The sequence below is a fragment of the Nicotiana attenuata genome, unplaced genomic scaffold (assembly GCF_001879085.1).
Source record: "Nicotiana attenuata strain UT unplaced genomic scaffold, NIATTr2, whole genome shotgun sequence".
Lineage (NCBI taxonomy): Eukaryota > Viridiplantae > Streptophyta > Magnoliopsida > Solanales > Solanaceae > Nicotiana > Nicotiana attenuata.
This window is the reverse complement of record NW_017670709.1, coordinates 183,863-206,567: the sequence shown is the minus strand read 5'-3', so window position 1 is coordinate 206,567 and position 22,705 is coordinate 183,863. Positions and strand designations below refer to the sequence as shown.

The window sequence follows — 22,705 nt, the reverse complement described above, 5'->3', positions numbered from 1 at the left end:
ATGAGGACCGGAAACCGAGACGTAAGGTTGCCTCCTTGTTTAGAAAGAAGTTAGGTTTTAACTTTAGTAACTTACCTGAACTACAAAACTTAAAACACGATGCGTGCAAATATATATGGATTACTGCGAGAATTTAAACATGATGCAAATTCCCTTTGGACCATGAAGGTTGTCTTTGGACAGTGAGGATGATGTCCTTAGACCATGCCGTCCTGGGCCATGAATCATGAGGTAAGGGATTCGCAGGCCATGAAATGATGTTCTTGGGCCATGAGAATGGTGCCTCCAAACCATGGCGCCTTTGAATAATGATGTGCAATATTGATAGATCCTCAGGCCATGGCATAATGTCTTCAGGCTATGAGGATGATACCTTCAGACTATGACGCCTTTGGACAGAGACATGGTGATGCATCATATGAGCAAAACAAGACAGAGCTTAGTCTTGTATAGGATCGGGACAGAGCTTAGCCCCGGAGAAGGTGAAATAGTGCTAGGCTTCAGATAGAGTAACGTTCAGTCATTAGACAAGGAAAGGCAGAGCTTAGCCTTATGCAGATGGAGAGGTAATGCTTAGCCTCATACGAAAAGGGGAACAAGGCTTAGTCTCATGCGATGAAAGACAGTGCTTAGCCTTATGCAAATAGGGAGGCAGGGCTTAGCCTCATGCAAAAGGAGGAGACAGTGCTTAGTCTTATGCAAAGAGAAGGCAATGCTTAGCCTTATGCAAATAAGGAGGCAGGGCTTAGCCTCATGCAAGATTTGAGACATGGCTTAGTCTCATGCAAAGAGAAGGCAATGCTTAGTCTTATGCAAATAGGGAGGCATGGCTTAGCCTCATGCAAGATTTAAGACAGGGCTTAGTCTCATGCAAAGAGAAGGCAATGCTAAGCCTTATGCAAATAGGGAGGCAGGGCTTAGCCTCATGCAAGAAGAGGAGACAATGCTTAGTCTCATGAAAAGAGAAGGCAATGCTTAGCCTTATGCAAATAGGGAGGTAGGGCTTAGCCTCATGCAAGATTTGAGACATGGCTTAGTCTCATGCAATGGAAGGCAATGCTTAGCCTTATGCAAATAGGAAGGCAATGCTTAGCTTAGGGGAGACAGTGCTTTGTCTCATGCAAGGGAAAGGCAGCAAATAGGAGCAGAATATTTCTTAGCTGGAGATATATTTGCGCTTGGTGGTCTTGTTGTTATGAAGGTAATGATTTTAAGGTGCACATACTTGTGGTTATTCCTTGTTCCTGCATTCAAAGAAAAATCGTGAGTTTTGCGGGGGAGGTTGGTTCGTGCCTTTGTCTGCTTGTTTTGCTGTGCTTTGCTCTGGAGATCCTGTTCGAGTTACCCTGGGTAACACCTGGCTGTCATAGAAATAAAGTTTTCCAAAAGTATGCACTTATTTGATGAAATAGGATTATTTTAGAAAACATAGTGGTATATAATATCAAGTAATAGATGAACTAATGACTGCGACACTATTAGAGACATTGCGGCTTCTTTGCGTTAGAATTTTGAGGGTCCTCCTCAAAATTCTGCCCCAATTTAGTAAGTGATCCTTTGGCCGTTCTGCATGTAACAAAGTTTGTTGGACCTGCTCTAGAATTTTGAGAATCCTTCTCAAAATTCTGCCCCAGTTACTTAACCAATCTTTTGACTGTTTACATATGATGACGTCGGCTGGACTAGCTCCGAAATTTTGCGGGTCCTCCTCAAAATTCTGCCCAGTTTCTGGTTCTGGGAAAATGAAGATTTTATTAAGATGTGACCGAACCCACAGGGCTGCCTACGTATCCCCTCTTAAATGGGAATCAGGTCAAGCGTAGTTAAGTTACATCAGATGAAGAAATGTAAACAATCTAAACATTGTATCTCTTGACTGCGTCTCAATTGATAGGTTTTGGCCAAACTTCTCCATCCATTTCTGCAAGTATGAGCACTCCTCCTGTTAGTACTCGATGAACCATGTAGGGCCCTTGCCAATTGGGTGAAAATTTTTCTTTGGCTTCATCTTGATGCGGGAAGATTCGCTTCAGCACCAGCTTCCCCGGTGTGAATTGTTTTGGTTTGACCCTTTTGTTGAAAGCTTTGGACATTCTGTTCTAATAAAGCTGACCATGACACACTGCATTCATCCTTTTTCCATCTATGAGGGCTAATTGCTCATAGTGGCTCCTTATCCATTCTGCATCACTGAGTTCGGCTTCTTGTATGATCCTCAAAGAAGGAATTTCTACCTCGGCTGGAATGACAGCTCGGTACCATAAACCAGCAAATAGGGAGTTGCCCCAGTTGATGTGCGGACTGTGGTACGGTATCCTAATAAGGCGAATGGTAAATTCTCGTGCCATTGCTTGTGATTTTCTACCATTTTCCTCAATATCTTCTTGATGTTCTTGTTGGCAGCTTCCACGGCTCCGTTCATTTGAGGCCTGTATGCCGTGGAGTTTTTGTGCTTGATTTTAAAAGTTTCACACATGGCTTTCATTAGATCACTGTTGAGATTGGTGGCATTATCAGTGATGATGGACTCGGGAACCCCGAATTGACAAACAATACGATCCCTGACAAAATCTGCGACGACTTTCTTGGTTACAGCTTTGTAAGATGTAGCCTCTACCCATTTTGTGAAGTAATCAATGGCCACTAAAATGAAACTGTGCTCGTTTGAAGTAGTGGATTCGAGCGGACCAATGGCATCTATTCCACAGGCAGCAAAAGGCCAAGGTGCACTTGTTGCGTTGAGTTCGTTTGGCGGCACTCGTATCATGTCTGCATGTATCTGGCATTGGTGGCATTTCTGGACATACCGGATGCAATCTATTTACATAGTCATCCAAAAGTATCCGGCTCTGAGTATCTTCTTGGCTAGAACAAAACCATTCATATGTGGACCGCAGGTTCCGGCATGTATTTCCTCGAGCAATTTGGAGGCTTCTTTGGCGTCAACACACCTTAATACTCCAAGATCAGGTGTTCTCCTATACAAAATTCCTCCGCTTTGGAAGAAGTGATTGGACAGCCTACGCAGTGTGCGTTTCTGAGTATGGTTCGCCTGCTCTAGGTATTCTCCTTTCGCCAAATATTCCTTGATGTCGTGGAACCATGGATTTCCGTCCATTTCTTCTTCAACATGAGCATAATAAGCTGGCTGACCATGGATACTAACTGAGATGGGATCGATAAAATTCTTGTCCGGATGTTGTATCTTGGAAGACAGAGTAGCCAGTGCGTCTGCGAACTCGTTCTAGATTCTTGGAACATGTTTGAATTCTATCTTCGTGAACCTCTTCATCAGTTCTTGCACATGATACATGTATGGTAGTATCTTGGTATTTTTCGTAGCCCATTCTTCTTGAACCTGATGTACCAGAAGATCCGAATCACCAATTACCAGCAACTCTTGTATATTCATGTCGATGGCCAAATTGAGTCCCATGATGCAAGCCTCATATTCTGCCATATTGTTGGTGCATGGAAACCTAAACTTTGTAGATACCGGATAGTGTTGACCTGTCTCTAACACCAAAGCTACTCCAATACCCACTCCTTTGAAGTTTGCAGCTCTGTCGAAAAACATTCTCCAACCGTCGTTGGCTTCAGCAATGTCCTCTCCTACAAATGACACTTCTTCGTCAGGAAAATACGTTTTCAGTGGTTCATATTCTCATCCTACAGGATTTTCAGCAAGATGGTCTGCCAAAGCTTGTCCCTTGACTGCCTTCTGAGTTACACAGATGATATCGAACTCACTCAGCAATATCTGCCACTTGGCCAACTCTCCGTTAGGCATAGGCTTCTGAAAGATGTACTTCAGAGGATCCATCCTTGATATGAGGTATGTGGTATAGGCACAGAAGTAATGCCTCAATTTCTGAGCTGTCCATGTCAAAGCACAGCAAGTGCGTTCTAGCAGAGAGTACCGTGCTTCATAAGGTGTGAACTTCTTACTCAAGTAATATATGGCTTGCTCCTTTCTTCCTGTTTCATCATGTTGTCCCAAGACACAGCCGAAAGCCCCATCTAGTATGGACAAAATAGAGTAGAAAAGGTCTCCCAGGTTCCGGCGGGACTAGGACTGGTGGCGTGCGCAGGTATTCCTTAATTTTGTCAAAAGCCTTTTGACAGTCTTCAGTCCAACTGGTTTCAGCATCCTTCTTTAACATTTTGAAGATGGGTTCACATATTACTGTGGACTGTGCTATGAAGCGGCTGATGTAATTGAGGCGTCCCAGGAAACTCATCACGTCCTTCTTGCTCTTCGGTGGTGGTAACTCTTGGATAGCTTTAACCTTTGACGGGTCCAACTCGATTCCTCGGCCGCTGATGATGAATCCCAACAATTTTCCTGCAGGAACCCCGAATGCACATTTTGCAGGGTTCAGTTTTAAATTGTACTTCCGTAGCCTGTCAAAGAACTTCCTCAAGTATGCTATGTGATCTGTGGTCCTCTTGGATTTGATGATGACGTTGTCAACATATACCTCTATTTCCTTGTGTATCATATCTTGGAAGATGGTTGTCACGACCCTCATATAAGTGTCCCCAGCATTCTTCAGACCGAATGGCATCATTTTGTAGCAGTACACCCCCCATGGTGTAATGAAAGCTGTTTTCTCTGCGTCTTCTTCGTCCATCCAAATCTGATGATAACCCGCGAAGCAATCTATAAAGGATTGGAGTTCATGCTTGGCACAATTATCAATCAGAATGTGTATGTTTGGTAGTGGGAAATCGTCCTTGGGACTTGCTCTATTTAAATCCCGATAGTCAACACACACCCTGACTTTCCGACCTTCTTTACGATGTTGGCTAACCAGGTTGGGTACTCAACTACCCTGAGGACTTTGGCTTTGATCTGCTTAGTGTCTTCCTCCTTTATTTTTAGGCTCATGTCCGGTTTGAACTTTCTTAGTTTCTGCTTCACCGGCGGACACATTAGATTGGTAGGCAACTTATGAGCCATTATGGATGTGCTCAATCCGGTCATGTCATCATATGACCATGCAAAAATATCCTCCTATTCTTTCAGGAAACGAGTGTATTCTTTCTTCTCTGACGGTAACAGGTGAATACTTATGCGAGTTTCTTTGATGGTTTCAGAATCTTCAAAATTGATTGCTCGGTTTCTTCCAGGTTGGACTTAGGTTTGTTTTCAAATTCTCAACTTCTCTGATAACTTCCTTAGGTATCTCATCTTCTTCTTCCGAGTCACTATCCTTATGTTGCGTCGTCTCATTACATGTCACACTCGTTGGTTCATCAGGATAAGTAATAATAATGCTGTAGAGGGAAATGTAAAAGATAATAATAAATACTAAAATAACAATGCATTAATTAAATCTTGAAAACATCAAAAAAGGTACAACTCGATGACTCGAGTAATTATTTCAATACAAAATGCGTCTTAAAACAAAATACTGGAAATATCTTAAATGCTTAAAAATGGCTTTTAAAAACAGATCTTGCTAATTGCCAGGCTACCCAGGAACTCGACGGGCCCGAGATGGCGCAACAGTCCAATTCTTGAGAACAACTCCCTTCTCCATGGTTTGAATGGTGAGGTCTTCTTCCTCCTCCTCCTCAACTATTGCGTGGCAGTCCATGTGTTCGTCATCCAGAAATTGGTTCCTTAGCCCAGCCAAAGCTTCCTCTTCTGCAGATCCCCATATTGTATCGGCTTGATGAAAGGTCTGACTCAGATGCGGCACTGGCTGCTCAAGAGGGTAATAGGGACCACACCATGGTGGCGACCAATCATCATACTCCTGCCAGTTATACTGATACCCAAGTCCAAAGGTAGTATCGTGGCATTTTGGTTGCATTGGCTTGGTGATGCCCTGGAGATTCTTACCGAGACCTTTGCCGGGTTCATACCCCGACCACGCCAGTATGCTTTCTATTTTGCTGCTCCACCATTTTTCTTTCCCAATTTTGACACTCTCGATGCGGTGATAAGTTTCTCTACCCAACTTTCTTCTATTCTCGACAACCGGGATGGTTTGACTGGTGCACATGGGATTAATTCCATCTCCGTGAATGATTACCTCCTGATGGTTCCATTCGAACTTCACGGCGTGGTGTAGTGTAGAAGCTACAGCTGCAGCAGCGTTATCCAAGGTCGTCCCAATAAAAGATTGTACGCAGCAGATATGTCCAATACTTGAAACTCAACATCGAACCAGGTCGGGCCCATTTTCAAACAAAGGTTGATTTCCCCAATTGTGGCCCTTTGAGACCCATCAAATGCTTTTACATTCATGCTCCCTGCTCGTATCTCATGCAAATCTTTACCCAACCTTTTCAGCGTAGTCAATGGACAAATGTTAAGGCTTGAACCCCCATCTATTAGGACTCTGGCGTTGAATTTGTCCTCAAACTGTACTGTTATGTGCAGTGCTCTGTTGTGACTTAGTCCTTCAGGTAGTAGCTCATCTTCGTGAAAGGTGATCTTGTGGCTTTCCAGTACTTGCCCTACCATGTTGGCCATCTCTCCACTGGTGATGTTGTTGGGCACGTACGCTTCATTCAACACCTTCATTAACGCCTTCCTATGCGTCTCAGAATTCTGTAGCAGCGACATAATGGAAATCTGAGCAGGGGTTTTGTTTAGATGGTCAACAACAGAGTGTTTTCTTGCCTGTACTTTCCTCCAGAGATCATCTAGACCAGTTTTGATGATGGGTTGTTTGGCAGCAGCTTCCTTGCTTGTTCCTCCCAAATTTTCAGGTGTATAGATTCTTCCAGTTTTGGTCATCCCTTGTGAAGCACCAGGCTCTTCCATTTTTGCTTTTCCTTTCCTCTTAGCTTCGGCAACATAATCCCAAGGTATGGCGTTGGAATTGAAGTATGGTGTGGATGCTACCATCATAGTGAAGGGTGTGGCTACTTCTACTTCAAATGGAGTAGGTGTAGTTGCAGGTGCTGTCACTTCAATTTCGAACGGAATTGATGTGGCTATTTCGACTTCGACCTATGGTTGTATCTATGCCACAATAGGAGTGAGTGTGACTGCAGGCTTCTGAGGGTCGTCACCTTCCCGAATAAGCCCGATTGAACCTTCAGGATCCCATTCTTCGTCAGTTTCTATCACATTTACTCCTTCACCCCTATGATCTGGGAGGGGATTGTTGCGGAAATTTGGTGCGGCTTCCTTTGCTTGTATGACTTTGGTATCGATTAGGGTTTGAATCTTGTCTTTCAGAGTGTGACATGCATCAATAGTATGCCCCTTCATGCCGGAATGGTACACACATGTTTTGTTCGGGTTAACCCATAGGGAGGAGTTTTCCATGGCGACAACGGGAATATGGGTGACATATAGGGCAACCTTCAGTCTTTCGTATAGCTGGTCGATGGGCTCAGCAATACGGGTGTATTGTTTGGGCAGCCATCAAAATTGGGTCTGGATTTTTGATAGTTTGGACGGGTTGGAGGTGAATGGTAATAGGCTGGCTGAGTGTTATAAGTATGGTAGGCGGTAGCGGGTTGAGAATATCTGAGAGGTGAAGGTTGGTATGTTGGTGGGGGTGTTTGGTATGTGAGTGGGGATTTTGGACCTTGGGCTACCATCACTACCCTACTTCTTTCTTCTTTGGTGTAACCCCTGGCTGGAATGCTTTGTTCGTAGCCTGCAATACCTTAACATTAGTTACCACCCCGCTCTTGATCCTTTCTTCAATCCTTTCCCCGAGTTTGATGATGTCGGAAAATTTGTGATTTTCGATGACCATTAACCTTTCATAGTATTGTGAATCTTGGGCCCTAACGAAGAATTTGTTCATCTTCTCTTCTTCCAATGTCGGCCTAACCTTTGCAGCTTCTGACCTCCATCAAGTAGCATACTCGCGGAAAGTTTTCGTTGGTTTCTTCTGAACGTTCTGTATGTAGAAGACGTCCGATGCATTCTCTGTATTAAATCTGAATCAGTCCATGAAGTCCGATGCCATGCTTACCCAATTAACCCACTTCTTGGGATTTCGACTGATATACCAAGATAGAGCGTCTCCGGTGAGACTCCTCATGAATAGCTTCATGAAAATTCTTTCATCTTTCCCAACTCCCACGAGCTTGTCACAATACGTCCTTAAATGTACCTTTGGGTCACCTATTTCGTCGAACATCTCGAACTTGGGAGGTTTGTAACCCTCCGGCAGTTCTACGTCTGGCTGAATGCATAGATCTTCATAATTCAAACCCTCTATTCCTTTGCCTCCTTCAACACCCTGGACTCAGCTTGTGAGCTTCTTGAGCTCCTCCGCCATGTTCTTAATGAGCAAGTACTTCTCGCCGGATTCTGGTATGTATGAGATTGGTTGAGCGGAGTGGGGTAAGGCTTCTACGTATATGGGATTGTTTTGGTGGGTGCTGGGGGTTTGAGTGTAGTGGTGATCATTAGTTGAATTTTGTAGATCAGGGATAGGCTGCGGGGTATTCTGAGGAGTATGGTAAGTGGTTGTGAGTATTGAGTCGGGAGTTGCTGGTGTTGAGGAGGTGTAGGTATGGGCGGAGGACTAGGATTTTGGGGAGGTGTTGCGTATTGATGGGGTGCGAGAGGTTTAGGGTGAGGGAGAGGTTTGCCAAGTTGCGAACTTACTCAAGTTCCCCTTGCAATTCTAATATTTTCTGTTCCAATCGTAGGACCAAATCGTTCTGGTCCGGAGTACTCCAACCGTCTGAAGTTTCAATATTCTCAGCATGTGTAGCATTGTCTTTCCGGATACCACTCATATCATCCATCTTAGCTTTTCCCTTGCCTTTCGGATTATTTAGAGAGGGAGGAGGTGGAGGGCCTCTGGATCTGGTGTGATATGCTGACGATGCCAGTATGTGCGAACCAACCTTAGGGGATGGGAATAATCAAAATAAAGAAAAATGCAAAAAGGTAAACAAGTCAGTAAGGATTCTGAAAAGTATTTGAAGTATTTTAAACATGTATTGCAGGAATATAAAGTCGCGTCCTAACTTGGGGAACCTTGTTGTGCCCGAGGTAAGCCTAGCGACAAGTAGATTTGGAGAGATTTAATGCCGATAAATGCCTTATTTCACTAATGTAATAAATAAGACGAACCTAAAAACAACAATAATAAATGAGTTACTAATGGCATTTGCCTTATTACATTCAAAAACATTTCGGAAAAATAGCTAAATCTAATCTACTTGGTCCGGGAGGGACCTTCTCCATATTTGACCTTCTTGGCTCCGTCGATTAGATTCTCCAAGTTGTGCATGTCCAACAGCAGGTACGCCCTTGCTAGGTGTCCTCCCTCGTTGCCCTCTGCATTCTGATAGTCCGACCCTTTTCCTCATCTTTCCTTCCAGTTCCATTAGACCCTGCTCCAAGTATTTCAGCCTTTCTGTCGATCTTGTAGCCATTTCCTTCCATTCGTTAATTGATTCCATGTCGAGCTTGTGTTGTTCCAAATGCCTGGCTTCGGATTCAAGGACTCTTTTGCGTAGCCTTGTTGATCCCAAACGCACACGCAAGTATACGTGGTCGACAAGTAATATAATGATAAGTTGAGTGCCGAACCCACAAAGACTTGTGTAAACTACTCACTAAATCACTAAAATTGTTATTCAATCCAGCTAAAATCAAGGTCCAATAATATGATTATATTATACTATGATTCTAAATAATAACTAAATTATCAAGTAACGAGTTGATTGTTGTGTATTCAGTAGAGACAAATATTTCAGGGTTGTGATCGGTTCACCAATCGTATTGTGTTCTAATTAACTCTCCCCTTCATATAATTCACTCATGGTTGCTAATTAATCAATAAATGCTCTCATAGCCTTCTCCCGAAGTACTACTCACCTATTCTCAATAGATTAACGCCTATATTCCTATGAAATCAATCTATTAAGAACGCATTAAGATCATGATATTTAATTAAGCACGGTGACTAGGTATATTCCTATCCTAACCACAAATCCGCTCCCCCTAAGGGTTAAGATCATGCTCTCTTCAATTCTTCTCTAATCTAAACACGGCTTTCCCAAGCATAGCATAGATAGTAAATAGAACCTAACTGCTGGCCAGCCAATTAAGCAATTAAACACAGAATTGAAGAAACAACCATATGTTGGTGAATTATAATCAAGGTTAAGTTAATATCAAACAACAATATTCATGGCTTAATCACAACTCCAGAACAATGGGTGTTTTAGCCACTCATGATGTAATCAAACAATTTCATAAGTTTGGATTAATTGAAAAAATACTGGAAAAAGATGAAGAAAACTGAGAATTCTCTGCTTCCTCACGATCCCGTGTGTATCTTTACTCCCAAGTGGCGTCTCCCCTCAAAGTGGTGTTTTAGGATGTATTTATATGACCTAGGGTTGATGAGGGGCGGAATTCTTCAATCCAACTTCGGATGGGAGAGTTGGAATCCGCGTCTGCCTTCGTGTCTACATGCGGACTTTGACGCGGATCCGCGTTTGCCTTTGCGTCTAGACGCGGACTTTGACGCGGATCCAGCTTTTGAGATTCTTCCATTTCGCGAAGCGCTTCGTGCCTTTGCTTCGCTTCGCTGTTTTGTGCCTTGAATTTTCTCCTTTTTCGCGTCCGACTTCGTGCCACGCACGAGAATAGACGAGCTCCCACTCCTTTAATTTCTTCTTTTTGTGTCGAATTATCATCTTTTGATCATTTATCATCCAAAATCGTAAGAAACACCTAATGAGTATATCTCACTTCGAAAAATCATGTAATTTCTCGCGACACACACAAAAATTAATATACAAATATACTCAAAAATATGCACTTTTCATCATTTATCAGCTATTTTAAATAAATTAGTGCCGAACTATATCTGTTGGTACTCAAATTGATTATGACATTCTTGTGAGACGTGATGGAAGAAGTAATGGGTTGATCCAATCGGAGTCTATGTGTATGTTGTTTGAATTTACGTTTGTTTCATCAATATTTTATTTTAGAATATTATTCTATCAATGGTTTCATTATATGTAATTGGATTTCTATATGACAAAATTCTTCCTATGTTGATCTAGCTAAATAATATCAATATTAATTATTTTCAAGAGCTTATAATTTTTCTTTAATTTGTATTTTATAACTTAGATATATTATCTAATATTTTTATTGGTTTTTTAATCGTATAATTATTTATCTAGATACATCCGTAAAAGCATATCCAAAAATTAGTAAAAACTAAAATAAATGAATAGAGGAAAAGCTATTTAGTGCCCCAAAGACATTTTTCTTAACCCTAAACGTTATTTTCTATTCAGAATCCTTGCCCTTTTTGGGTCACAAATTTTAAAAACTTTATACCTTCTTTAAAGCACTTAATATTTACCATAACTCATAAGAGTGGGAAAGTTCTCTATATTAATATTATAATACTATTAATTCTCATAAATTGTTAAAGTTTTAAATAATTGGAAGCACTGACGGTTTATTTTAAGCAAGGAAAGCGGCAAGTCCATCCTGCATAAGCAATAACCGTGGGGAATATTGAAATTTCTTCTAATTAGGTTTTTCTTCGTCTGTACTTCTGGCCCTGTTTTTTCTACTGCTTGCTATCCTTAGATATATGAACGAACATACATATAAGGAGTCCTTTGTAGGAATTCTTCACTGGTTCTTTCTGTCCTGTGTCAGTTTCTGGAATTAACTTTGTTTGAAAGAGCATTTGAAATTATTGGAGTAGATTGGAAGCATAGTCAAATCTGAAGATACTCGTAGACTTGGATGACTGCTTTTGGAGGTATATTCTAATCGATTCCTGTTAATTTATTTATTACTTTCCAATGGATAAATCATGGATTGGAAAGCCACGGAACACAAACGAATACTTGCGTGGTTTGGATAAATTTCTTGATTTTGCGTTTAAGAATGCGGCTGTGGAACATACAATCAGATGTCCATGTCCTAAATGTGGTTTTGGCAAGTGGCAAACAAGAGAAATAGTGCAGGATCATTTAATTTGCAAGCCAGTCCCTCAAAATTATGTCATTTGGAATCTTCATGGTGAGAAACAGGTAGTAGAGCCTTCTGGAGATAGAGATGTTATGCAAGAGATGTTTCACCCAGAAAATCCAATAGAAACAATGATTAACGATGCATTTGGGCACTATAGGCACCAAGCGGCTGATGTAGGGATATCTGAACCATTGGGTTCAAATGAAACATCAAATGAGCGGCATAGGGAGGATTCTGGTGACTTTCATGATTTTCTCAAAGATGGAAGTGAAACATTGTATGAAGGGAGCAAGTACACAAAGCTAGAGTTTTTAATAAAATTGTATCATATAAAGGTCTATTGTGGATTAAGTGACAAGGCAATGACTATGATACTAGATTTGTTGAGAGATGCATTTGAAGATGCAAAGTTATCTCCTTCCTTTTATGAAGCCAAAAAAACCATTAGCAAACTTGGCCTTGACTACATCAAGATACCTGCATGTCCAAATAATTGTATGTTATACTGGGAAGGTGACTCAGAATTGGAAGCATGTAAGCATTGTGGTACATCTAAATGGAATCCTAACAAGAAGAAAAAGCAAGCTGCAAAGGTTCTACGTTATTTCCCATTAAAACGAAGGTTACAAAGATTATTTATGTGTTGTAAGACTGCTGAGCATATGAGATGGCATGCTTCAAGCAGTAACGAGGATGGGTTGATGAGGCATCCAAGGGATGGTAGGCATGGAAGACATTTGATCGGACTCATTTTGGATTTGCTTCGGATCCTCGAAATGTTCGGTTAGGCCTTGCTACTGATGGTTTCAGTCCTTTTGGAACAATGAGTACTACCTATAGTATTTGGCCAGTCTTCTTGATTCCATACAATCTTCCTCCTTGGATGTGTATGAAGCACACCTCCTTCATCTTATCAATGATCATTCCAGGCAAGCAAATGCCTGGAAATAAGATAGATGTGTACTTACAGCCCCTCGTGAAGGAATTATGTGAGTTATGGAATGATGGTATTGAAACGTTTGACTCATCATTGAATGAAAATTTTAGAATACATGCAGCTCTTATGTGGACAATCAGTAACTTTCCTGGATTAGGTATCTTATCTGGCTGTAACACACATACTGGTTTTGCTTGCCCAACTTGTAACTTTGACACAGAACCTTGTCGTCTTCGTCATAGTAAAAAGTGGTGTTTTATGGGTCATTGACGTTTTCTGAGAAGAAATCATAGGTTTAGGTTGAATCGAGTACGTTTTAATGGAAGTACAGAGGAGTGGAATCCACCATTAAAATTATCAGGGTCGGACATTTTGAGACAAATTGAAGAAGGGAGAGGAGTAGAGTTGAATGTTAGCGGGAAAAGATCTAGAAGAGCAACTAAACAATGGAACAAAAGAAGTATATTCTTTGAACTTCCTTATTGGAAATCTAACTTGTTACGTCATAATCTAGACTTTATGCATATCGAAAAGAATATATGTGACAATATCATATATACGTTGCTCCATGATAAATCAAAATCAAAAGATAATATTAATGCCCGAAAGGATCTAAAAGAAATGGGCATAAGGCGTGATCTTTGGCCGGATGATAGTGGAAAATATCATCTTGCTGTGTTTTCACTTGTGACTGATAACAAAAAGAAGGTGGACACCAAAAAGTTGTTCCTTACAACTTTGAAGAATATTAAAGTACCAGATGGCTACTCAAGTAACATTTCCAGATGTGTTGATTTGGTACAATAAAAGATTTTTGGATTGAAAAGTCATGATTGTCATATTATTTTAGAGCAATTCCTACCATTAGCGATCCGCAATGTGTTGCCAGACCATGTAGTTGCAGTTTTGGTGGACTTCTGCTCATTTTTTCGTGCCCTTTCTAGCAAAACCTTGAATCTTTTGGAGCTTGATAAGCTTCAAGAGCGCATTGAAAGCATACTTTGCCACATGGAGATACTATTTCCTCCATCATTCTTTACAGTAATGGTTCATTTGTCTGTCCATGTAGCAGAAGAAGCAAAACTGGGAGGTCCAGTGCATCACCGAAACATGTATCCTATTGAGAGGTAAAATATTAACATTTCTAATTTGAATATACTTGTATTCTGGTCATTTTAAATAATTTATACACTTATTTTCTATTATTTTTTTAGGGAATTAGGCCATTTTAAGTCATTTGTACGAAATAAAGCACAACCAGAGGGTTCTATAGCTGAAGGTTACTTAGCTGAACAGTCTCTTACCTTTTGTTCTCGGTATATTGAGGATATTGAGACAAGATTCAATAGACCTAGGCGTGTTCGTGATGACCCAAATATCAATGAGCCTTCTGGAAGGTCCTCTATCTTCCCTCAATTAGGTAAACCTGCATCAGCTTCGGTTACATTCCCTTTAACTCATATGCAAAAACTACAAGCTCATCGATATGTGCTTCTGAACTGTGCAATTGTCACGCCATTTGTGGAGTGAGTAACTCATCCGAACTTTATATTCTTTATCATTGTAATGTTTGAAGTAGGCTAGTCATGTTCTTTAACGTTAATGTAATTATTTCTTATAGCGAATTTAGACAGTACATAAGGAGGAGTTCAAGAAGAAGACCATCGCCTACTGAGATAGAGAGGAGAGTTAATAAAGAGTTTGTTGATTGGTTTCAAAAGCGGGTGAGTAAGTAATCATTAGTTATTATTTACATTTGATTTTAATGACACTAAGACAATTTTATTTTGATTTAGATTATGAATCCAGAAACAATAGATACAATGTCTATTGATCTAAAGTTTCTTGCACGAGGTCCATCGGCACATGCAAGAAGTTTTACTGCATATAACATCAATGGGTCCAAATTTCGAAGTTTGGCTCGAGAAGAAGGTCTACAAACACAGAATAGTGGAGTTTTCTTAACCTCTAAAACATCATGTATTGCAAGTAGTGTAGACGGATATTTAAGGCAAGCAGAGTTACCATATTATGGGAAGTTAGAAGATATTGTTGAGATTAATTATAATGGTCGGTTCACGGTGGTTCTTTTCAAATGTAGATGGGCTGATACTGCTCGAGATAGAGGGTATAAAAAGGATCGTTGGAACTTAAATTGTGTTAATTTTGAAAAATTGATTCATACAGGTGAACGTGAAGAACATGAGCCTTATATCGAAGCATCTCAAGCACAACTAGTTTACTATGTGGATGATGTTGTCAATAAAGGGTGGAGTGTTGCTGTACATCTAAAGCCAAGAGATCTGTATGATATGGGAGAAGAAGTAGTGGAGGATGAAGTATATGAGAATGAACCATACCAAGAGCAAGAACTCGAACAGTTCTTTAGTGATGGTGATGAGTATGTACAACTAGCTACGGACCATATAATTGATGATGTAGCAAAGGCAAATGTTGCTACTAACTTAGCATCAGATACATGTATGTTTGAATAGAATTTTTCTTAATATGTTGCTTTATATGAAGGTAACAGTACTGCATAACTAAGTAATATTTATTTCATTTATTGGTGTATAGGTATGTTTAGAAATGGTATCCATATTTGGTTTGAAGGCATATTTAGAAATGATATTCATATTTGCTTCACCTTTTTTTATTTAATTCACCTCTTTTTAATCTGTGGTGATCATGATATGGCACCTCCTACCACTGCAATGTTACCTGGCACTACGGCTGCTGCAGGTACTTGTTTCATCATTAATGTTGCAGCTGATATTATGTTGATAACTGTCACATTTTTCTTTGACATAGTGTGGAAGTCCATATCAAAATGCATGGTTACGTTTTGGTTCTTTAACTTCCACCTATAATGGTATTGAGTCATGGAGTAGATTGGCTGTTTTGTTTTTATTTATTGTTTACTTGGTGAAGTAATTCTGAAACTGAGGGTTTTTGGTTTCTTGTTGTGTTTGGTGTTTGTTTGTTTGTTTGTTTGTTTTGTATATCTTGTCTTATGTTCTAAGAAGGCAATATTGGGCTACTTGCCCCACTGTGCTGACAATGGGTGTGAAGCAGACTTCTTTAGCTTTTATGTTTAAGGAAGAACAAAACAGGTCTTGTTCATCTTCATCCAGGAATTGCCTGTTTGGTAGTTACAAATATTTTCTGAATGTAAAATTCTACTCCTTATATTGTTTTACTTATATTTCTTAATACAGAATTCATTTATTCTTTCAAAATCATTTTAATAGGGAAATGTAAATACTCACTTCGTATCGTTTGAAGTATACGTCATGCTGCAATTTTCAATTGCATCTTTGTTGCCTCTGTTTGGGTCAGCACAAGGCTACTGACAATGAGGCATTAACAAACATGAAGACTGAATTCATGGTTTTATGGGATGGTTTTACCACAGATCGTAGGTTCACTCCTTAATGAGATGATTTCCTTATTAGTAGCTTTCATTCACGAATCACCACTCATTTGCTGCAAAATTTTCTCAGCAAGTTATGCAATTTGAGATGGTCATGTCTCTTAGCTAGTTAATGTGGTCTACCGATAAAGTTTTGTGACTTTATTTACTGAGATAATGCTTATCTAGATAATGCCCGGGTTATGGTACTTGTTGCTACTAATCGGCCATCTGAGCTTGATGAAGCAATTCTTCGACGCCTTCCTCAGGCCTTTGAGATCAGTATGCCTGACTGCAAAGAGAGAGCTGAGATTTTGAACTATTCTGAGGGGCGAGAAGGTACAAGATAACATTGACTATGACCGCATTGCTGGATTGTGTGATGGATAACTGGTTCAGATCTTGTTGAGCTCTATAAAAAAGCTGCCTACTTCCCCATCCGGGACCTGCTTGATGATGAGAAGAGTGGAAAGCAATCTGCGGTTAAGTTCCTGGGACCAACCTACCAATTCCTGGAATGTTTCCTAACATGTTTCCTTTAGCATCGGGCTAGGTACTGTCAACACTCCCTTTTCAGTTGTGTGGATTCAATGCTTTTATCAAGATTCTCAATCTTATCCTGAGAAACAGTTCCAAGTAGAAATGTGAGTTCAATCTTTGCATGTCACTGATGATAATTGGAGGCATAAGTTTGGATTGATAGGAAAATGTGCCTTTAGTCAGAGATGTTCACATGTCACAAAAAAAATTTATACTCTTTCACTTCTCAAGATCTGCAATCCTATACTTTGCACAAACACCATTTCATTTAGGGGAGAGCTTGACATACGGAGCTTTACTTTATAAAGAAGCTTATACCTAGAAAAATTCTCATGCATGAGAAAATATTGGTGAAGGTAAATCTTTGTATGAAGTTAAAACTCAGACAGTAATCAGCCAAAGATCAACGTATACCAGAACAATCGAATACGCATGCTATAAGCCATTTTACTGCAATTTTCTCAAAAATATAATGAAGTTGAAGTCATCATATTGAAGTAGTATATAAGGCAAAGTCCAATGTGTATGCATTTGCAGATGATATCGTCAGTTTAACTACCAAGGGTGTATCAGCCAAAAGTTTGAAATACGAAGAAGCACTCTATGAGGCTAATGCTGAGTTAAGAGCATATTTGTATTTTATTTGTTCCTTGTTGGTTGTGGTAGTTTGGAGTTCTTCCTGTTATCCCAATCCAGTCAATGACACAACAGGTTGTTAATGTGTTAGTAATTTCCTTTTCAAGATCACGGTGCTTATGAGTTCCTCTTTTTTAACCTAAAGTTTTCCCTAACTTGTTTTGTTATCAGGCTACTAGGCATGCTCGGCGAGTTTATGTTGGAGGACGTCCGACTCATGCAAATTAACAGGTATTAGACCACCCTCCACCGATCTCAAGAAATAGTTGGTCTTTTTGACATTTTCATATAATGTTTATTTGTTGAAACAAACTAGATGAACACTCTCTCCTGTATTCATTGCATAGTAGTTCATTATGTGGTAATTTTCTGAATGGTGCTCAAAGTACTATTCAAGTCTATGTTTAAAGAATTAATATTTTGAAATTTAATAATTTATAGTAAAACATCACAGAACCAACCTCATTTCATGTATTATTATTATTATTATTATTATTATTTCTAATGTCAAATAGTTGATATTTATTTTTGAAGATATCCCTTGAAGTCACTATCTGTTGAGAGAGAAAATCTGCATGTAGTTTTCTCTTTTTTACCTCATGGTTAAAGCTGATTTTCTATGACCTATCTCTGATTGCTCTCATACATACCACTTGTTTCTCTTGACACTGATTCTCATACAGTCGGTTGCGACCTTTTTTAGTCATGTTATGTCTGCAATTGGAAGAAACACAGCTGGTCCATGTTAGTTTAAAATTTGTCCTCCTTTGTCATATAAGTACAACTAAATTTACCTTTCAGATGCTCAGAGTATTGTTGAAAATTTTCAGGGGATGTTGTTGTCAATGTCTATATAAACTATGAAAAGAAGTATGTTTTTGTTGAAATGAGATCAGTAGAGGAAGCTAGTAATGCCATGGCATTGGATGGCATCATATTTGAGGTACCTAAAACGTGTAATAGCTGATCAGCTAGTTACGATTAAAAGAAGATAGATTTTTTACCTCTTGTGTAGGTGGTTTATCCATTTGGGAGAAAGCAGGGTCTAGAAAATTATAGTTTTAGGGCTATCCCTTGAGTCTTGTTTAGTCCAATAAAATTTTGAAAGCAACATCTTTCATCCCCTTCCCGTATAAGAGCTGACTTCCTCAGACCTGTTTCTTTCTCTTTTGTTCGTTTGTTAGTCATTTATTTATCATTATTGGAGCTTATCAGATGTTAATGGATAATTCTTTATCCAACATCAAGTATATGTTGTTACGTTCAACTGACTGCTCTGTGCACGCATTTTTCGTCCAGGGCGCACCCTGTAAGGTCAGAAGACCGAGTGATTACAATCCTTCTCTGACTACTACTCTTGGTCCTAGCCAACCAAACCCAAACCTCAACATGTAATGTTCGGTTCCATTGTGTGGTTCTGGTTTTGAGATAAACAATAGTCATCCAGGATAAATGTATGTTCCATTGAATTCATTTCTTCAGATGACTAAATGTGGGGTTTATGTATATCTTGTGGAAATGATTTACATGCTTCTACATTCCATTACTGTAGGCCGAAGAACATGATATGGAGGTGAAACTAGAGGAGTTCTAAGCTGAGGTTGACAATGTTAATATTGTATTTCGAAGGTCATAGGATATTGTGTACTGTTTGTCGCCTGCTGTTCAGTGTAAGCAGGCTGTGAAGGGTAGGAACTGTAACCTCCAGCAGGGGCTGCTTGGGCATAAGCAGAAGGTGGTTGTGGTACAGGCTGACCATATCCAGGAACAGGCTGGGCCCTCTGCTGAGGATACCCAGGACCAGAAGCTGGAGCAGCTTGTGGGTGATTGTATCCATCGGCGGTAGCGGTGGATCCATATGCAGGGTAAGTTTGTTGCATTTGCCCACTGGATGCATAGGGGTATTGCTGCTGCTGCTGCGGCATACTAGCACCATATCCTTGAGTTGATGGAGTTGGACCCTGCTGATATGGCACTTCTCCAGGTTGATTAGCCCTGGGATGGCTGTAAGGTTGCGAATGGGAAGCCTGTGGATGCATACCATATGAAGGAGGTTTACCGTATTGTTCGTGTGTGCCATAGCTGGGATGTGCACCACTTTGAGGGTAAGAAGTTGGCTGAGAAGGTCCATGTCCTCCATACTGATTCTGTGGTGCCATCTGGTGATCATATTTTACATCAGTGTATCCATGCCCATAGCCCTGTCCATGCTGTGCTTGGTGATGAGTGTATGACTGGCCATAATCTGGACCATGTGCCTGCTCATAGTTGTAGTTTGCCTGAGAAGGCAGGCCCGTTAAAGGACCAGAAAGCATGAGTATGAATGTTAAAGAGGGAAGCAAATGCTGAGGCATTGGCTATATAGTGCAATTAATAACTACAAACACCAACCTGTAACCGAGGTCCCTGCATAGAGGCCGGAGGCCTTTGCTCCCAACCCTGACCAAATCCGCCTCTTGGTGCTTGCTGTGGAGGATAATTTCCATAGGCAGGAGGTGGATATTGTGGGCTGCGAGATGAATATTGTCCTCTTTGATGGTAATCATAACCTGGAAACTGCCCAGGATGACCACCTCGGGGTCCCCATTGTGGGGGAGCAGCTCCGCCACGTGGGTGAAATAACTGCTGACCATAACCCGAAGATTGTGTTGATGGCCTTACAGGCTATCACGCCATTGTGAAAAAGAAAGACATCTAGAGAAGTTAGCCACATGATTGCAGATTTAAACAGAAAATAAAATATTTGATTGTGTTAATGCTCGACTCTTTCATAAGTACAGTTCCTTTTTCTTTTAGAAATTAATATCTTGATCCAACTGAAGTTTTGAAGCTGTAATATGGCAGGTTAAAGAATGAAGAAGACTTGATGTTCTATCCCAGGGGAAGAGGACAAAACATGTCAAAAACAAGTATAAACGTTTAGGGAGGATGAATTGAAACCCATGGATGCAGAGCAACTGAGAAAGTATGGTCACAACATCCATTGTTCTCAGTCAAGTCAAGTTCAGGTTTTCACAACATTAATTATTTCCTAGTAAAAGGTTTAGCCCTCGCATGACAGTGTTATTTTGGCACAATGTATGGAGACTTAGCGAGCAAATAGTACTCCATTCTGTTCATAGTGAAAATTAATAAAGCTCAATCTTATAATGATACATACATTTTTACTATCTTAGTTGGTTGGTGACTATATCAGATATCATTGTTCATGATAAACTTTTTGTTTAGTTCCGTAAGAATTTGAATTTGTAATGTTTGTCACTATGGTTATTTTTTATGAAATTTGATTTGTTGTGGCGGAAATAAACTGCCACTATTTTTTTTAATATTAATATCCTATTGCAGCGGTTATAAACCCCACATAATTTTTTTTTTAAAAAAATATTTAACATATCGTGGGGGTTTAAAAACCCCCACAATTTTTTTTTTTGGAACCATTATAATCATATTGAGGGGGTTTATAAACCACCACAGTATTTTTTTTTTGACATGTTGCAATCATATTGCGGGGGTTCTAAACTGCCACTAATTATTTTCAAGAACTCCCACAAATTAAAAATTCATTTTGTGGCGGTTGTCGTGGAGGTTTTAAAAACTCGCCATAAAATGCTCGTGGCAAAGATAAATGTGGCACTTCTAGAAACCGCCACAATTCTTTTTGAGGGGGTAAAAAACCGTCACAATTTGACCACCCCCCCCGCAATTGGAAACTGGGGCAGAATTTTGAGGACCCTCAAAATTTCGAAGTAATTTCAGCCATTTACCACAAGCAGCCGTCAGAAGCAGCAACCCACTAAACTGGGGCAGAATTTTGAGGAGGACCCTCAAAATTCCGTAGCAAGAAAGGTCGCAATGTTTTGAACCACGTCGCGGTCGTTGGTTCATCTAAAGCTGTTTTTTTTTTTAAATATATATACATATATCATACCTTTAACATAACTCATGCATGCCTATTATCGAAATCGCTTTGTTTGACAACGCTGCCCTGAGGGTACCTACAGTATCACCATAAACAGAGACAAGCCAGTCAAGCGAACCCAGCGGGAACGCGAACTAACCGGTTCCTTTACAAAACTCACGATTTTTCTTTGGATGCAGGCACCCAAGTCACAAATCAGCAAATCCATTTACACACTCTTACTTTCAGAAATACAACTCCCGAAATTATCGCTTCACAACCACTATCCGATATCCCCAGCAGCCAGAATGTCGCAATCAACAACCAGCTATCCGCTATCAGCTAAGAATCTTTTACTACTACTCGTCTCTCATCTTCCGCATAAGGCTACTATTCTGCCTTCCGAGGTTAAGCTCTACCTCCATTTGCATTTCTTGCATTGCATAAGGCTACTATTCTGCCTTCCGAGGTTAAGCTCTACCTCCATTTGCATTTTTGCATTGCATAAGGCTACTATTCTGCCTTCCGAGACTAAGCTCTGTCTCCATAATTGCATAAGCTCTGTCTCCATTTGCACGGCTGAAATATCGCCATTTCATTTAAATCCTGCATCGGCTGAAAGATCGCCATTTTATTAACACTTTGCATGGCTGAAATATCGCCACTTCATTTAAATCTTGCATCGGCTGAAAGATCGCCATTTTACTTATATTTTTGCATGGCTGAAACATCGCCACTTCATTTTAATCTTGCATCGGCTGAAATATCGCCATTTTATCTTAATCTTACATCGGCTGAAAGATTGCCATTTATATTTACACTTTACATCGGCTGAAAGATCGCCACTTATATTTACACTTTACATCGGCTAAATATCGCCACCTTATTTAAGTCTTGCATCGGCTGAAAGATCGCCATTTATATTTACACTTTACATCGGTTGAAATATCGCCATTTTATTAAAACTTGCATCGGCTAAAAGATCGCCAAATCCTGCATTTCATGGGTTGAAAGATCGCCAAAATCATCCAAAGGCATCATCGTTCAGAGGCACCATTTTCATAGCCCGAGAACATCATGCCATGGCCTGAGGACCCCACTTTTATCTCTGCATCGCATTATACAAAGGCATCATGGTTCAGAGGCATCATTCTCATAGCCCGAGAGCATCATTTCATAGCCCGTGAATCCTTTATTATGTGTTTCATGGCCTAGGACACCATAGTCCGAGCACGTCATCCTAACTGTCCAAAGACAGCATTCATGGTCCAACGGGAACTTGCATCACGTTTAAATTTGCGCACAATATATATTGGTATTATTCATTTG

General features: G+C 40.1%; 2 protein-coding genes across 8 annotated transcripts in view; one reads left to right on the top strand and one right to left on the bottom strand.

The window, feature by feature from the left end:
- The first annotated feature begins 11,440 nt into the window (after positions 1 to 11,440).
- LOC109242523 lies at positions 11,441 to 20,734 on the top strand. 7 transcript variants are annotated; one of them, XM_019409377.1, is made up of 8 exons: positions 11,441 to 11,738; positions 13,963 to 14,017; positions 14,105 to 14,416; positions 14,512 to 14,614; positions 14,687 to 16,855; positions 17,380 to 17,553; positions 17,650 to 17,709; positions 20,323 to 20,734. In XM_019409377.1, exons 1-5 carry the CDS (start codon positions 11,723 to 11,725, stop codon positions 15,383 to 15,385), a joined length of 1,185 nt encoding a protein of 394 aa, XP_019264922.1. In that variant the 5' UTR covers positions 11,441 to 11,722; the 3' UTR covers positions 15,386 to 16,855; positions 17,380 to 17,553; positions 17,650 to 17,709; positions 20,323 to 20,734. The 7 variants fall into 7 exon arrangements, with proteins under 7 accessions (XP_019264922.1, XP_019264921.1, XP_019264918.1 ...); XM_019409376.1 differs by lacking the exon at positions 11,441 to 11,738 and having other exon boundaries at positions 13,877 to 14,017; positions 14,687 to 15,371; positions 16,572 to 16,855; XM_019409373.1 differs by lacking the exon at positions 11,441 to 11,738 and having other exon boundaries at positions 13,877 to 14,017; positions 14,687 to 16,308; positions 16,492 to 16,855.
- LOC109242521 (RNA polymerase II degradation factor 1-like) overlaps positions 19,039 to 22,705 on the bottom strand; it is a 63,283-nt gene continuing 59,616 nt past the window's right edge. Inside the window, 2 exon segments of the mRNA XM_019409370.1 lie at positions 19,039 to 19,840; positions 19,842 to 20,142. Coding sequence (XP_019264915.1) covers positions 19,089 to 19,840; positions 19,842 to 20,142 — 1,053 coding nt within the window. The 3' untranslated portion in view covers positions 19,039 to 19,088.